Source organism: Hemicordylus capensis, chromosome 13, assembly GCF_027244095.1.
Source record: "Hemicordylus capensis ecotype Gifberg chromosome 13, rHemCap1.1.pri, whole genome shotgun sequence".
NCBI classification, from domain to species: domain Eukaryota; kingdom Metazoa; phylum Chordata; class Lepidosauria; order Squamata; family Cordylidae; genus Hemicordylus; species Hemicordylus capensis.
Genome location: NC_069669.1, coordinates 22,565,465 through 22,582,478, shown reverse-complemented (window position 1 = coordinate 22,582,478; position 17,014 = coordinate 22,565,465). Strand labels below are relative to the sequence as shown.

General features: G+C 49.5%; 2 protein-coding genes across 5 annotated transcripts in view; one reads left to right on the top strand and one right to left on the bottom strand.

Annotated features, from left to right (window-relative positions):
* Positions 1-650: 650 nt before the first annotated feature.
* Positions 651-13,682, bottom strand: THUMPD1 (THUMP domain containing 1). The gene is made up of 4 exons (XM_053276396.1): positions 13,248-13,682; positions 10,927-11,107; positions 9,823-10,071; positions 651-2,554 (listed from the first exon to the last, which is right to left on the bottom strand). Exons 1-4 carry the CDS (start codon positions 13,461-13,463, stop codon positions 2,253-2,255), a joined length of 948 nt encoding a protein of 315 aa, XP_053132371.1. The 5' UTR covers positions 13,464-13,682; the 3' UTR covers positions 651-2,252.
* The window catches only part of LOC128336537 (acyl-coenzyme A synthetase ACSM3, mitochondrial-like), a 39,900-nt gene continuing 36,481 nt past the window's right edge, over positions 13,596-17,014 (top strand). Inside the window, exon 1 of one of the 4 annotated variants that reach the window (XM_053276381.1) lies at positions 13,596-16,226. The gene's annotated coding sequence lies outside the window, so the exon portion shown is untranslated. The remainder of the gene's footprint in view (positions 16,227-17,014) is intronic. The other 3 variants (XM_053276383.1, XM_053276382.1, XM_053276384.1) reach the window with 3 other exon arrangements.

Here is a 17,014-nt window from a genome sequence, read left to right as displayed (position 1 = left end):
GAAAGCCCCTGCTCTGGAAATTGCACCTCTGAGCAGGGCATGGGACCCCCTCGCCTGTAATGACCATGCATATAAACGCATACTCGTGATCACTCAACACAGAGACGCTACAATAATCATCCCTCCTCTTGTATCTCTGCATGAGTCTCTGTTCTAGTAGCGATGCCTCTTTCCAATCAGGAGGCACGTATGCCCAGAACAGTGTCTCACAAAGAAGCACTGGGAGTGTGTTTCTTCTTCTCTGGCAGGCTAATCCTCACATGGCAAAATATCCACAGGGTGGAAGAGTGCACGTGAAGCCTGCTTAGGATGGAGCCAAAAAAGCCTGCCTCAGCTTTCAGCAGTTTAGGAAACACTCATCTCCCTGTTAGCCCACACCTTCTGCTCTGAGACCATCCAAGGGGTCCCACTGGCTTAATTAATTGCTTCCTCCTTAACTGCTAAGTCCTGTGAGTGTCCAGAACAAGTTGGTGGCAGTCCAACCAGGACACGTCCAGTCACAACAGATTGGTTTCAGTCCAATCACTACAGGTTGGTAGTGGTCCAACTGGACACCTCCGCAGGAAGCAGCTATTTGGAGATTAGAAGAGCACAGAGGCGAAAACCCTTTTGGTGTGTAACACATCATAAGTTTCCTTTGTACAAGAAAAAGCCGTCATTGAAGTTTATTGTTTTGTTTAAGTTACAATTGAAAACCTTCAAACAAACTCTAGTCAGAGAGAAAATTCACTGAGAAACCTCTCTTTCAAACAAAGTAAACCAGTGTAATTAAAAAAATACAATTTTTTTTTGGTAAAACATCTTTTTGGAATTTCCACGCTAGAAGAACCCTTTTCTGAGAAGGAACTCAAAATGAAAGCTGAATGCAAGCAACTAGTTTTTTAAAAACAAACAAAAAGCAATCACCACCTGTGAGACTAAGACCAAACATTAAGACTCTGCCCTACCCCCCAAATCCCATACAAAGAGGAATGGTTTTGGGAAAACAATCCCTCAGAAATAGCAGCCAGACTAGTTCTCCGGTGCTTCTTTTAGACAAAACTTTGTACCAGGCTGCTTGCTCTCTGGGCTACAAGGAGCACTGCAGGGAGGTGCGATGAAGCTCCCCCAGCTTCACAGAGTTAGAAAACAGGCTGTGCTGGGGAAAGGAGCACTTTTGTGTTAAGCAATGGGGGGCGGGAGAGTAGCTTTCCTCAAATATACATAACTCTGCCCTGTTTATATTATACCATTGTTTTTACAGATTCTGGCTGAATCTCTGGATCCACAGCTTAGAAATCTGAAGGCTGGATCAGTAACTATGCTGGTGCACAAAGCTTGCTGAAACTTATAAGACCTGCACGGACTCATCAGCTCAAGGATGGATGCCTCAGATGTCCAAAACTGTATAATGTCTAGCATCTATGACAAGTGGGATAAACTGCTGCCAACCAGGAGAGTAGAAACCGAGAGAGATGCATAGCTGTTTACAGCAAAGTAGCTTTGCAATACCCACCCCAACAGCAAACAGGAAAGGGAGTATTTAAATACAAATTAATACTTATACAAGGAGTGCAGTCGAGTGAAGGTTAGCTGTAAGTCTCACTGAAATCAATACAGCTGGAGCCTGGACTGTCCATTCCAGCTTTGTTCTTCATGGAACTCAAGAGAGACTAACTTTTGATGGATTGCACCCTGGGTTTGCAGGCTCTCCCCTCCCCTCATAGGCTCCTATGCTCTCCAGCACCAGAATTGGAAACCCAGCTCAAACCATGGTTTCTGATTCTGACTTGGGGGCCAACTATAGCTCAGGAGTCCTCAAGTGTGGGTGCCCAATTGGGCTCCCAGAACCTCCAGCCAAAGGCCCATGCAGTTGGGGGCAACATCTGGAAATCCCTGACAGAGAACATTGGCTCCCAGATGCTGCTGACTACAGTCCCCATCGCCCCCAACCAGAATGGCCCATGGCTGGGGGTGATGGCAGTTGAGGCCCAACAGCAGCATCTGGGGCCCAGGTTTGAGAACTACTGCTACAGCTGGTTCAAGTCAGATGAAATCCCCAACTAGAATTACGATGAACCAGGCACTAACAGGAGCGCAGGTGTGCCAGAGACGACCCTGCCAACACCACCATGGTTGGCTGCAATACCTGAACAGGGCTGTAGCGTTCAAAGGGAAACCCATTTTTAAACAATCCAAACCCTTCATTCATTCAACATCCCGCATTCATTAAGTCATCCCTCAGGTTTCCTCCCCCAGTTCCATTAACAGCCTCAGTTCTTATGATTGTCCGTGGCCGTGGCCTCCGCCTTCTCTTCACACTCCTCTTTGACCTCCGTCTTCGCCTTGGCCGATTTTGCTTCATCCACGTTCCCCTCTGGCGACACATTCGAAGCCTCTTGTGGCTCCTCCCCTTTGCCACTCTTCACCACCTCCTGGAGGTTATATTTTCTGAACAGAACGTAGTCCTTCACTACACTCAAGCAACAGATGTTCTTTATGATCTCCACCACAATGGTGAACTCTGGGTTACTCAAATCCACTTTGTTCTCTGGATTGAGATGGCCAACGACTCCTGCCAGGCAAAGAAGAAAGGGAAGCCAGGAAAGGTAAGCTGGGAAACACCATTGCTGACACCACAGATACAGCCGAGTGGCTTAGCAAGCAAACTGTGATGTCATCTGCAATGCATGGAGCAGAACTATATGTAAAGTAGCTTCAAACACAGTGAATCACGAGTGGCCGTTAAGAGGGGGTCAGTTGGGATTTAGTAGTGGAATTTGGGGTCTGATGAGAAGTAGCCTTAAAAAGGGAGATGCAGTAAGACTCAAAGTCTACAATAAAGACTGGGAGTAGAACAGTAACACAACTAAGTAATTCACACAACCAAAAACTATGTTCTACCCAGATTTGGGAGCTGTGTGTGCTCTCAATTTTCAGTTGTGTGGAAGCAAGGTAGGAGGAAATACTGGGTAGCTCTTCCTCCTACGAAGCTTGCTTCCACACAACCAAAAATTGAGAGCACACACAGCTCCCAAACCCGGGTGGGACACAGTTTTTGATTATGTGAATGACTTCAAAGACTGGGTGAGAAACAGTCTCTAATAAGGTATATAATAAGGCAACTGGGTAAAACACACAGTTCTAAGAAGGAACTGGGTTTCAGTTTTAAGAACTAAGTGTAAAGAAACCAAGCTCTGTGTAAAGCAAACACATCAACATTGTGACTAAGCAAGACAACAGCCCTACTTGAGGGTACACAAATCTCAGAAACCATCTTTAATCAATTTTATTCTTGTTTTGTTTGAAACACCTCTGACTGAATGATTCTTGAGAGCAACCTGCAAGGTCATGTTACCAGGATTTGAAACCTTAGGCATTGCAGAGGCTTCATGACAAACCTATGGTGGCAGGGGAGATATTGGTGGAGTGAACAAGCCTAAGGAACCTTAAAGATGAAAACCATCTGGGAATATCAGAATCAGACCCAAATGCCACCTCATTTCAGCTATAAAACTGGCATGGTGGCCTTCGGCAGGACATCAGCCTTCGGCTTCAGCGACCTGCCCACGTGGTGGTGAGAAGATCAGCCTACTCTTTAGGGTAAGAGGATGAAGCACATCACTGTAAGGGCCAGGGATGGCCCAGTACACGCCATTCAGTAATTGAGATTATAATGTTTAGAAGTCTTAAATAGGGTTTAATCCTATTGAAAACTTTAAATAGGGATAAAGTCTTTAATAGAGTTTCATCTTTTCAATACGGATGAAAATCTAGAGCGGAAATTAATCTGGAAATGCAGTGCTCAGGGACTCTGTCAACATGAATTTGAAATTTAAGCTATTGATGCAGTTCCATTAAGTGTCTTTGTTTGTTCATTTATTTAAGTTGTGAAAGCAGATTTGGCAAGCTGATATTCAGAGATGTGGGTTTTCTGGAAATTTTTGAATTGGAATAATCTTTCTATGCAAATTGTTGCCTCATTTACATACAATCTGCAATAATCCCCACCCCACCCCAAAAATTACTGTACAGATTTTCCTGGTGCCCTAAATAGATTGTGATCTGCTTTGGTGTTTTATTTGACCTCTTTACGCCATTTAAAAAACCACCCCTGCCACATTCTTTTCCCTCAGAGGAGGGTTGTATCCGCAACGATGGGTTGTCTCGACCTCCTGCTCCAAGACAGGGCCAATCAAGAGCTTCGGCTCATCTCAGGAGGGCGGGGCAATCCCCTGGAACCCCAGTTCTTCGCCCTGTCTCGCTCCAGAAGGGCTGTTTTTAATCTTGCTCCTCGACTAGTTCAATATTTCAACCTTTGTCTACCCCTGTCTTTCTCCTTCGGCACTAGAGAGGTGTAGCAGGGTGTGAGTAAAAAGAAGAAGAAGAAGAAGAAGAAGAAGAAGAAGAGAGAGAAGAAAAGGATTTAGTCCATTAATGCTGCTCCCAGACGGCCGTATAATGGCAGCGGAGGCTCAGCGTGGCGAGAGAGAGGCGTCTCCCTCTCTCTCTCAGAGGACTCGGTGGCACACTCGGTGTGCCAGGCCCAGTGGGTCGCGGCCTCTGCTCCCGCACCCACTTCGAGGGCCCGCAAAGCCGCCAAAGCCGCTCTGAAGGCCAGGAAACGGCCGAAGCAGATAGCCGCTCTCCGATCGGCAGCCGGGTCGGCTACACCCCATAGCTCCGCCCTCGGAGAGCTCCTCCAGGATGGTGGGGGTGAGGCTGCCACTAACACCGATCCTCCAGTGTTGCAGCGGGAGTCGGTGGAGACAGGGAATTTGGCTTCGGGGGGCCTGATGGGCGCGCGGGATCCTCATTCGGTCCCTCCCGCCAAGCGCCTGTGCTCCATGGCAGCGGCTGCCGTTTCTCCTTCAGGGGCGGGTGAAGTTGAGGACGATGATATTCCTCCAAAGTTTGCTGCTCTACTTCGGCGTGTAGTGGTGGAGGAGTTTCAAAAGCTCCCCTGGCCGCCTGTGCCCGTTCTGCTCGCTGTCCTGCCGCTTCCCGCGCTTTCCCAGGCGCCCGCCATTTTGGGAGAGCTGTCTAGCGCGCACCGCGCTGCTCCTCAGCCCGCTCCCACTGGCAGGCTTCCCGCCTTGCCTTCTGGTTCCCCGGGGACTTTGTTGGTGACCGGGGGGACCCCGTGGAGAGTTCCCGGCTCCCTTGGAAGCCTCTGACTCAGACCGGGAGCTCTCGGGGGATGGGGAGGAACCTGTCTCGCTCAACAGGCTAACTATCGCCTGTTTCCCCAAGCAGACTTTCCTGTCCTCCTGCACAAGGTCAGGAAGACGTTAAGGTTGGAGGGGGGGTCCCAACCCGTGCCCAGTGGCACTGAGGGGGATCCCGCGGTCCTCCCCCCTTTACACTCTCAAGAGGTGGCCGTTCCATGTCCCCAATTGTTTCTGGACATTTTTCAGAGTGAATGGGACAAGCCTACTGAGGGCAAAGGTCCCTCCCCTGCAGTAAGGCGTATGTATAGCTCCAGCACTGTGCTTATGGATAAACTGAAGGTGCCTCTCGTTGATGCTGAGGTGGCCACCCTTGTCACGGGGGCGGTGCTTCCGAAGGAGGGGGAGGATGCCTTGAAGAACATGGAGGACAAGTAGTGTGATGCTGCCCTCCGCAGGTCGCACGAGGCAACAGCACTTTCTCTCAGGGCTTCTAATGCCACTTCCGTCTTTGCCAGGGCTGCAGTCCTCTGGGTTAGAGACCTCACTCCCCTGGTTCCCCCGGAGCTAACCTCTCTCCAGCAGGGCCTCAATAAACTGGGCAAAGCGGTCCAGTTCATGGCGGACTCTTCTCTCGATGCCATCCAGTTGTCTGCCAGGGCCCTGGCATCTGATGTCATGGTCAGGCGCCACTTGTGGTTGAAAAATTGGAAGGTTGACCACAAGTCTTGGTCCAACCTCGCTAACTCAGCGTTCAAAGGGGGCAAACTATTCAGTGAAGTGCTGGAACCTATATTGGTTCAGACAAAGGATAATAAGAAGGCAATCCCATCAGCCGCGTCAACTCAGTGCCAGGAGAGACGGTCGTTTGCTTCGTCTTCAGCGGGCTTTAAGGGATATAGGTCTTCCTTTCGTTTCTGCCAGAAAAGGCCTGACAGGTCGAACTGGTCCAAGAATCAGCCCTCCTTCTGGGTCAGCTCCTTTCGGAAAAACCAACCAGCCCGCCAAGTCCAACTTCAGGCACAATCAGGCCCAATGACGGGTCCCAAGCCCCACTCCTACAGGGCCGGGCTCAGACTTGCACCGACTTGGATTCTTCAGACGGTCGCGTCCGGGTATTCCCTGGAGTTCGCAGTGCAACCCCCAGACCGTTTTCTGCCAACCCCAAAGTCCTGCAGGGAGTCCAAACACCGCTTGATGTTGGAGGCCATTCATCACCTCCTTTCCATTCAGGCTATCGAGCCTGTTCCTCTGGAGGAACAGGGGCAGGGGGTTTACTCCATCCTGTACCTAGTTCCCAAAAAGAATCGGGAGTGGAGGGCTATCCTAGACCTCAAGTTTGTAAACAGGTATCTCCGGAGGAGGAGGTTCCGGATGGAAACCCTTCGGACTATCTTGATGGTTCTCCAACAAGGGGACTTCCTGGCGTCGGTGGATTTGAAGGAGGCCTATCTCCACGTGCCCATCAACCGGCAGGACCGACATTTCCTACGGTTTGCCTACAGGTCCCTGCGCTTTCAATACAGGGTGCTTCCTGTATTGAATTTATCGTGAACGTTCCCAAGAGTGGATAACGGATTTATCGTTCCCAAGAGTGCTCTCATCCCATGGACCGAGATTTTACATCTCGGTGCGGTGATCAACACGGTGCAGGGGACAGTGAGCTTGTCCCAGGAGCGCAGAGAATCCCTGGTAGCCTGCTGCTGGGCCCTGATCTCCCGCCCCAGGTCCGATGTCCTGTCCCTGTCTCAACTGCAGGGTCGGATGGTGTCCACCCTCGGAATAGTCCCCTGGGGTCGTTTTCATTCCCGCCCGCTCCAATGGTTCCTCTCCAAGTATCAGGACCAGGTGATGAGCAGGTCCAGGGAGCGAGTCAAGCTGCCGCCCCGAGTGGTGAGGTCCCTGCACTGGTGGGTGTCACCCGCCACGATGCAAGGGACTCGGTTCCTCCCAGTGGATCGGATCCAAGTCACCACAGATGCCAGCCAGCTGGGCTGAGGAGGTCACTGCCTTCGTCTGGTGGCTCAGGGTCACTGGACAGAAACCGAACAGACCAATTCCATCAATTGGTTGGAGCTGAGAGCCATTCGGTTGTCCCTGCTGGAGTTTCTGCCGGTGATCCAGGGGTGTCACGTCCTCGTGCGCACAGACAACGCCACCGCCAAGGCCCACGTCAATCGGCAGGGGGAGTCAAGGTCCCAAGCCCTGATGGCCGAGACCACTCTTCTACTGGATTGGGCGGAACAACATCTTCTGTCTTTAGAGGCCGACCATGTCAGCGGGGTGCTAAACACCGTCGCGGACTGCCTAAGTCGGTCACAGATAGACCAGGCGGAGTGGTCTCTGGACCCTCAAGCCTTCCATCAGATTGTTCTAAGGTTCAGGCGGCCGGTCCTGGATCTTTTTGCGACCCCAGAAAATGCCAAGTTAGGTTGGTTTCTATCCAGGTATCACTCCCCCGGGGCGGTGGGAGTGGATGCCCTCTCGTTTTCGTGGCCCCCAGGCCTGCTATACGCCTTCCCTCCATTCTCCATTATTCCGCAGACCATCTGTCGCCTCTGCCTGTTGAGGGCAGAGATCATTTTGGTGGCCCCACACTGGCCCCGCAGGCCATGGTTTTCGGACCTGGTGGAGCTGTCGAGCCAGCCGCCACTTCCACTGGGGTCTTGCAGTCACCTTCTGCCACAGGGGCCGATATTCCATCCGGATCCAGAGGCTCAATCTCTTCGCCTGGAGATTGAGCGGGGTTCCTTAGCATCTTGTGGCTACCCTAGTTCTGTCCAGGACACAATTTTGGCTTCCCGACGGCCTTCTACGGTCAGGGTTTATCAGTCTACCTGGAAGTCCTTTGTGTCCTGGTGCAGCTCTAAAGCGGTGGAACCGCTCTCCGCGTCCGTGGCTCACGTGTTGGGGTTCCTCCAGGACAGCCTAGATAAAGGGCTCCGACCCAATACCCCGCGAAGGCAGGTTTTCGCGATCTCTTCTGTCTTACAATGGTCAGGGTCTCCTGTGTCCCAACACCCGCATGTTCAGAGATTCCTCAAGGGGGCATCTGTACTCAGGCCTCCTACCGTACACAGATTCCCTACTTGGGATCTTAATTTAGTTTTTCGGGCTCTCACCAAACCTCCTTTTGAGCCCTTGAGGTCCGTACCTTTACGTTTGCTTTCATTTAAAGTATTATTTTTGGTGGCCATCACTTCTGCAAGACGGGTTTCAGATATGTGCGCCCTGTCTGTGCGGAAGGAATTATGTTTGGTTTACCCGGACTATGTCTTGCTACGCACTGACCCTACCTTTCTGCCCAAGGTTAACTCTCTTTTCCATAGGGCCCAGGAAATAATGTTACCTTCCTTTTGTCCCAGTCCTTCATGTCCTAAGGAAAGGGAATGGCACACCTTGGATATGCGCAGGGCGGTAAAGATTTACCTAAAGCGTTCCAAAGCTTATAGGGTCTTAGGGTCTCTATTTGTTTCCTTTCGGGACTGCTCTTTGGGGAAGAAGGTTTCGACATCTACCCTCTCTTGTTGGATCTGCCAATGCATCCGAATCGCCTACGCAGCCTCTAAGTCCCCGGCGCCTGAGGAGATTACAGCCCACTCGACTAGGAGTGCGGCTTCCTCTGCTGCTCTTGTCACCCTTGGTGGATATCTGCCGAGCTGCCACGTGGTCCTTGCTCTCCACCTTTGTGAGACATTATAAAATCCATGATTGGACTTCGGCAGACGCTTCCTTTGGTCGGAGGGTTCTGCAGCAGGTGGTTTCTGCCTGAGGCCGGACTTCACGGCTCCCTCCCTGTGGGTCATAACGGCTCCGATAGGTCCCATCGTTGCGGATACAACCCTCCTCTGAGGGAAAATGAATCGTTGGCACTTACCTGAAAGGTCTTTTTCCTCAGAGGTATGGGTTGTATCCGCCCCACCCGCTTGTTTGTCCGGCTCTTAATTTCTTCTGTCCTGCACCCCTCTGTCTCCTATATTCATGTGGGGTGGTTTCCCTCCGGTGGGGGGGGGGATTTTTTGTTCTCAGAGAGAAGAGCGGTCTTAGCTAGTCTGTATCCTTACTGGGACTGTTGTTTGTGCCGAGTTTCTCTGTTGGTTATGGCGCACTTGTTCTTTGCTTGCCTGTTTTCTGGTTCCATTTTCTTAGTCCTTTGGAGAATGTATTGCTGAGCTGGCTACGAACTGGGGTTCCAGGGGATTGCCCCGCCCTCCTGAGATGAGCCGAAGCTCTTGGTTGGCCCTGTCTTGGAGCAGGAGGTTGAGACAACCCATTGTTGCGGATACAACCCATACCTCTGAGGAAAATGACCTTTCAGGTAAGTGCCAACGATTCAATTTCCCCTCACTGTATCTCTAAATGTTCTCGGGTCACCAACTAGACATTTCAGAAATGGAAAATTGTCCACAGAAAAATAAAGTAGAGGGAAAATTTCCATTTGAGAACTCTCCCCGCCGCCCACCCTCCGCAGGAAGTGTTCTACCCCACATTTGTCAGTATTTAACATTATTGCTGTGAAAGTTGTCAGTCAAGTTTATTATTTTAGTTTCATAAGTATCCCTCACAGTCAGTTTCCAAAAGCTTCAAGCCTAAAACAGCTTCAAGCATTTAAGTTCTGAATCAGTCACAAGTTTCATTTCGCCTCCAACCACATTGCAAGGAATAAAGCACTTACCTGCCAGTTCTTTGATGACTTCTTCCCTACTTAGGTGGCTGTTATTGCGAGCCTTGTAAACAATCTGGAAAGTGCTCTTGAGAGGGCTTTTGAACCACGGCTCAAAGAAGGTCTCTGAATACCGTTTCATGTCCTCCAGGAAGGCTTTGCAGGTCCCCGAAACAGGCAACATACGGAGAATGACTCTGGTTTTCTTCTTTTTAGTAGCATGCATGTCCTTCAGGATATGGTGCACCAGCTTCTCAGGTTCTGCAAGAGAGCAGGAGATATTTGTTATAGAAACCTACAGCCAGTTTCTGGTTCTTACAAGTAGTTTGGACTTCACACAGATTAATAACACATCCTCAGCAGACTATTCCAAGTCCTACTCCAAAAACATATTTTTCAAAAAAGCTGACCAGAGCGTGCCCCCCCCCCACTCCGCCCATAGAATGGCATCTTTCAATTTTGCTTCTATGAGGTCAGTGCTAAAGATCCTAAGTTAACTTGAATTTTGATCAATTTTAAACCTAGCATAAAACAATTACAATACAATGAGGGGAGCAAAATATAATGAGGAAGGCTAGAAAAAAAGTTGTTAGAAATATGATGCCGCTACACAGAAATTTTAAATCTCTTTCCAATTATGGAAGCAAACGAGGAGAGCTGGTTTTGTGGTACTGAGCATAAGAATTGTCCCCTCGGGTCTGCCCTGGCTTACATTTGGAAGGGTAACTATATCTGAGTACTCTCTGCTGTAAGATATACCCCTTAGGGGACGGGGCTGCAGCTTAGTGATAGAGCATCTGCTTTCATGAGGAAGATCCCAGGTTCACTGCCTGACATCTCCAGGTAGAGTTGAGAGTCCTGCCTGAAACCTTGGAGAAGCTGCTACCAGTCAGTGTAGATAATAAGCAAAAGGTACCAATGGTCTGACTTGGCATAAGCATAAGGCAGCTTCCTATGTTCCTAATAAGGAACAGAGTCCAATACGCTCGACATATTTCATTTCCTTGGCTGCCATGCTGCCTGCAAACTTGTGCACAAACTATTTTACAACTGCAGCTGAGAGAAGTCTGTGACTCATAGCATATGCTCTTCACCATTATGCTACTACATACCCACCTACACCCAGTGTCCTAATGAAAACCACATTGTTGGCGCCACTGTCCACTGACTGGAACCGCCGCAGCTTCTGCTCTGTCGAAGCGCGAATCTGATCAACTTCTTTTTTCAATGCAGCTTCAGCATCATCTTCCTCTTCCTCCTCGTTTCCTGAAGTTCTGCCCTCCTCTGGGTCTGTGAACTGTTCACACGCGCACAGTGTTAGGCAAGTCAACTTGATGAAAGTCTCTTTATAGCTAACATTAGGCTGCATGAGCTTGGTAGGCCTCTCATGTTTACTACAGAAACATCACACACCGATCCAAAACCAGAAACAATTTAACTTAGGTGCAGAACTTGTTGCAAGGCAGTATAACACCTTATGGCTTTTTGGAGGACAAATAAATTGCTACTGGAGCACATCCTTGCTACCTGGATCCCTGCTAACTGAGCAAAGAGATGGAAATGTGCACGGAACCAGTTCAGATGCCCTTTATGGTCCTCCGAACCAGTTCAAAAGTCTGGCGGTTCGAAGGTTGGGGCGGGGGGGATAACTAAGGACAGGGAGGCTACTCTTACACACACACCGCACCCTGTTTCCCCTGTCGGCACTGTCATTAAAATCGGGCCCACGTGCTGGCATCATACCTCCTTGCCGCCCTGGTATGTCACGGACCAGAAGTGGCCGCTGTGCGTGCACATGTTGCTTGTACGTTGCAACGTGCACATGAGCAGACAACACTTCTGGTCCACGACATACCTGGGCAGCAAAGCAACTGCCACCCCACGGGACCAATTTTAATGACAGCACTGGCGGGGGAAATGTGGCAGGGTGGGGGGGAAGAGCACTCTCCTCAGTCCTTAAAGTTATCCCCCCGCTTGAACTGGCAGTCACCAGTTCCGTGCACATCCCTACAAAGAGACACCTGTTAAAGTGGTGACTCATGTTTAGCAGAGAGAGGGGGTCCCTGTCTATCTTTATTTCAACTTATTTATTTATTTAAAATATTTCTATGCCGCCCAAAACTTGTGTCTCTGGGAGGCTTACAATTAAAAACATTTAAAACATTTCATGATTAACTTCAAACATTATTTGTTTTATTGTAAAATGACCATATATGGTGAATTTGAATCACAGTGAATTAGAATCTGAGAAAGATCTGCTTTTCTTGGGCATGATGTTTTGGAATTATTAATCCGATTATTGAGTGTTTAAAAATCTGTCGAGAACAACAGTTAAAATGAGATTTATTCCTGCTATCCCCTCTGCCAATTATTTAAATGTGTCACCGGGCATATTCCAGTGTAAAGGTGGTGGATTTGGTTAATTTAAGAGGCATGAGTGTTCATGCAAAATTTGCTGTCTGGAGGTAATCGGGAAGTATATTTAGAATTTCCTCAAAAAACTACCAAAAAATATTTAAATTTTAACTGTGCATATTCTGCTTTAAAAAGTAGTACATTAAACTAATTTAAGTGGCAGAATTGTTCATCCAAAATGTGGTATCTGTAGGACACTGGGAAGTTTAAATAATTTTTTAAAAAACTATTAAAAAAATCACACACACTCCCCATATATTCTGGTGTAAAAAGTAGTCCAATATATCCATGAGGATCAAAGGTATGGTATGAATAACATAAAATATTTAATTTGATATATGCACACAATCAATGGGATATAAATCTGATCCGTACTAATACTATATATCCAAGAGGATCAAATATATTAAATATATATTTATGTTATTCATATCATACCTTTGATCCTCTTGGATATATACGGTAGCATTAGGATCAGGTTTAGATCCCTTTGGTTGTAGAAAGTAGCACATCCAGCTAATATCAGTGCCAGGATTGTGTATGCAAAATCTGGGAGGGGCAGGTTATCGAGATGTGCTGCACTTACTTGAATCCAAAACTTGAATCCCCCCCCCCCCAGTTTCCCGATATTAGAGTGAGGAGATGGTCTTAAATTCAGAGAAGCCCTGCTCCTTTTGAGTAAATTGGAGTATAAGCTGTATTGAACCTCTGTTTTTAAGGGGGTCGTCTTCTATTCGGGTAAATATGGGTATGGCTTTATTTTGCACAAACAAAACAAATGATTCAGAATCCATAACAGAATTGTAGTAGTAGTAGCAGAAAGCAGGGGAAAGATGCAAATGAAGGGCAAAAATGGGGGGCACCGAGGGGTTGCGGCTGGGGGGCTGCTTGAAGCCCACCACCACCGGCTCTCCCAGTGACGTGGATGGGGCTCGTTCCTGGGTCCGCTTAGCCACATCACCAGGACTGGAGCCGTGGGGGGGGGGGAGACCCGGCGCTGCCCGCCCGCCCGCCCGCCTCACCTGCTCCGGCCCGTAGAGCTGCTCGCCGTACTCGCCCAGCAGGCTGTAGGCTTCGGCCACGCACTTGCGCTCGTTCATGTTGCAGGTGATGAGGATGCCGCACATGCCGGGCTCCAGCTGCCGCGAGGCGCCCGGCCGGGCCCGCTTGGCCGCCTGCAGGTACTGCGGCTTGGAGCGCCGCTTGCGGGAGGTGGCCCCGCCCTCCACCGCGGCCATTGGAGCCAGACTCCCGGGACCGGGGCCGCGCCGCGACGAGAGAGAGAGAGAGAGACACACACACACACACACACGGGGACGACGGGGAGGCGCCTACGTCACTCGGCGACCCTCGATGACGGCATCCTGCCGCGCCGGGGGAAAGGAACGACACAGAGAGGGCAGGCATGCGCAGGGGTGCCAACCTGCCGCCCAAGCCCCGCGGGGGGTGGGGATTCAGGCGGGCTCTCCGCGCTCCTCCCCCCACTCCCCCCGCGCGCCCCGGGGAGCCGAGTCCACCTCCCTGATTGGCTGGCGGGGCGCCAGGAGGCGGCATCCTGACCTGAATTGGCGGGCTGCTTAAGCGCCTCGCGAGTGGCGGCGACGCCTGCAGGAGCCGCAGCCCCAGCGCGCCCCATGGGGGGAGGCAGCCGAGGAGGGGGCTGGCGCCGTAGCTGCAGCGCCCGGCGCCCCCCCAGCCAGGGCTCCGGAGAGGTCCTGGTGGTGGTGGAGGGAGAGGAATGGGGGGGGGGGCTTCAAGCAAGCCCCACATTGCCACTACTTCGCTAATGAAGAGCCTCCGAGGAGAAGCCCGCCCGAAGACGGAGGCAGTCGCTTTCCTTCCAGTTCCACCCCGCCCAGAAATTCTAGTCTGAGGAAAGGAGGGCTCCATGCCCAGCAGCGGGCGGCTTCCCCCTCAGAATTACAAGAAGAATAGTTCATAAATCATAACTGCTGCATAACCCCAAGCTTTCTTCTAGTCCTCTGAGGGAAGAAGGGTTCTAGGCCCAGCCTTGGCTTCTTTACCTCACCCACCAAAGTTCCCTGAGGAGAGGCAGCTGTCTCCAAGACAGGGCTCCATGCCCAGCCGTGGCTTTCACCTCACCAAAAGGATGATGCTGATAATAATAATAAGTCTCTGTTACCTCAGGAAAAGGAGGAAACCCCTTCAGCCATGCTACTCAGCCAGGATGTGGCCTTTTAAAAGAATACCTTGTGAGAGAATGGTGGGAATATGGTCTTCAAGACCCCTGCCAAAAACCAGTTTCTGAGGGGAAAGGAAGTTTCTGAGTAGGGAGTTCATCTCTCTGCTTGGCTTCATCTTGTGCAAAGAATATCTAAGGGGAAAGGAGGTTTCTGAGTGGGGAGTTCACCTCTGCTTGGGCTTCCTTCATCTTGCCAAAGGAACTCCAACAAACCCCTTCGGAGGATGCTGCAGCTGTGCTGACGTGAACAAATTTCATTTGTAGCATTTGTCTGCCGCGGGCAACACGCCACAGATTCTCCCCGACCTCAGAACACTGGGGCGCCACAGTCTTCTGCATCACGGTGAAAACCTGTCCACTCTTAGAGCGTTCTTGCTCTGTGCATACAAATGCTGGAACTATGGACGGCGTAGGGCAGGACTTCTGAGTGCAACGGCACAGGGGCTGTAGCAGGAAATTCCCTGAGGCCAGGGGCTGCTGTGCAACTACAGACTGGCCCTTTTAGTCTGAGAAAACTGGGTGCGACTTGAGGCTGTCCAAAGAAACCAGAGGCTCCTTTATTCTCCCAACAGTAGTGTAAGGCAGCATAATTCCTAAGCTGAGCAGCTGGCTTGAATGGAACACCCTCCCTGCACATGAGAAGCTTCAGGCTTCCAGATACTCGCAACACCTTGCTGAGGCAGCATCACCTCTAATCTGTGGAACATGCTCCATGCATGTGGGAAGCTTCAGGCTTCTTTATTCTCCCAACAGGCAGCATAATTCCTAAGCTGAGCGGCTGGCTTGAATGGAACACCCTCCCTGTGCATGAGAAGCTTCAGGCGTCCAGATACTCACAACACCTTGCTGAGGCAGCATCACCTCTAATTTCCTGGCAGGCTTGTGTGGAACACGCTCCATGCATGTGAGAAGCTTCAGGCTTCTTTATTCTCCCAACAGTAGTGTAAGGCAGCATAATTCCTAAGCTGAGCAGCTGGCTTGAATGGAACACCCTCCCTGCGCATGAGAAGCTTCAGGCTTCCAGATACTCGCAACACCTTGCTGAGGCAGCATCACCTCTAATCTGTGGAACACCCTCCCTGCACATGAGAAGCTTCAGGCTTCCAGATACTCGCAACACCTTGCTGAGGCAGCATCACCTCTAATCTGTGGAACATGCTCCATGCATGTGGGAAGCTTCAGGCTTCTTTATTCTCCCAACAGGCAGCATAATTCCTAAGCTGAGCGGCTGGCTTGAATGGAACACCCTCCCTGCACATGAGAAGCTTCAGGCTTCTAGATACCCGCAACACCTTTCTGAGGCAGCATAATCTCTAGTTTTCTGGCAGGCTTGTACAGAACATGCTTCATGCGTGTGGGAAGCTTCAGGCTTCTTTATTCTTTCAACAGAAGAAAGAGTTCTCTTTATATTCTCTCAAGTTTGTTTTCGTGGGTTATCTCTTATATTTGTGAACCGCCTAGAGCTATCTGGATGCGGTGGTATAGAAACTTAATGAAAGAATGAATAAATAAAAGCTGTGGGAGGCAGCATAAGCTCTAAGATGGTGGCTGGCTTGCATGCAGGTTAGAAGCACCACGCTTCTTCATAATTCTGCCCCCTTTACCGGGAAGCATACTCTCCAATTTAGTGGCTGCCTTTAATTGAACATGCTTTATGCGTGTTCTATTTTATTCCCTCAACATTGCTTCGAGGAAAATTTAGCAAGAAGAAACAGAGTGGCCCCATGTGTCCCAATGAATTTGGTACCTGAGTGCTGCTTTTGGGCCATTTTCTTCTTCCAAGAGGCCTGCCTGGCAGGTAAGGCACAGAGACTGGACCAACAAAAAGAAATCTCTTGGGTATAGGAGACAATCGACTTGTGAGGGGCAGGGGGATCCCTAGCTGTATCACTGCATTTTATGATGAGCTTTTTCAATGAGCTTTTTCAAGAGTATTCCCAAAAAGTTGATTCAATATTTAGGAGATACTGAAAGTTACAAGATTATTGAAACTCAAATAACTGAAAAGTATGTAGGCAAAATCCTCATGTTATAAGATAAGAATGTGATATTGACCTCATTTTCCAAACAATTCCTTTTCCAAGAGATTTCAACAAACAACGAAAGGAGGAAACGACATACAAGCCAAGAAGAAATTTAAGGGTGCCAACCACAGACATGCCAAGCCAAACCAAACCAGGGGCTGTGGAGAAGCTTCAGGCTTCTTTATTGTACCCCAAAGAAGAAGAAGAATAGTTCCCTGGGCAGCTCACAACACAACATTACAATACATGAAATAAAAACACATCAGACATGACAAATGAAACAGCTGTGGCAGGCAGCATCACCTCTAAGATGGTGACTGCCTTTAATAAAATGCATGTTACAAGCTACAGGTGGATTTGGCAAGAAGAAACAGAATTTGCACACATTTCACTACGCCCTCCATGAGACCACGACACAGAAACACACGGCAAGCCAAACCAAAAACCAAAGTAGGGGCTGGAAGCATAAGGCTTCTTATCCCAGAACTCTTATATGTTATCATTAGGCCAACTTTACATATTATAAGATAAACATTTATATTTTATTATAAACATTATAAGA

Excerpts from the sequence above, each read along its gene's own strand:
- THUMPD1 (XM_053276396.1), bottom strand. The coding sequence starts at position 13,463 with ATGGCCGCGGTGGAGGGCGGGGCCACCTCCCGCAAGCGGCGCTCCAAG. Across the intron at positions 11,108-13,247 it reads AGCTCTACGGGCCGGAGCAG|TTCACAGACCCAGAGGAGGG; the intron begins GTGAGGCGGGCG and ends GCGTGTGAACAG. Across the intron at positions 10,072-10,926 it reads CATTAGGACACTGGGTGTAG|AACCTGAGAAGCTGGTGCAC; the intron begins GTGGGTATGTAG and ends GCTCTCTTGCAG.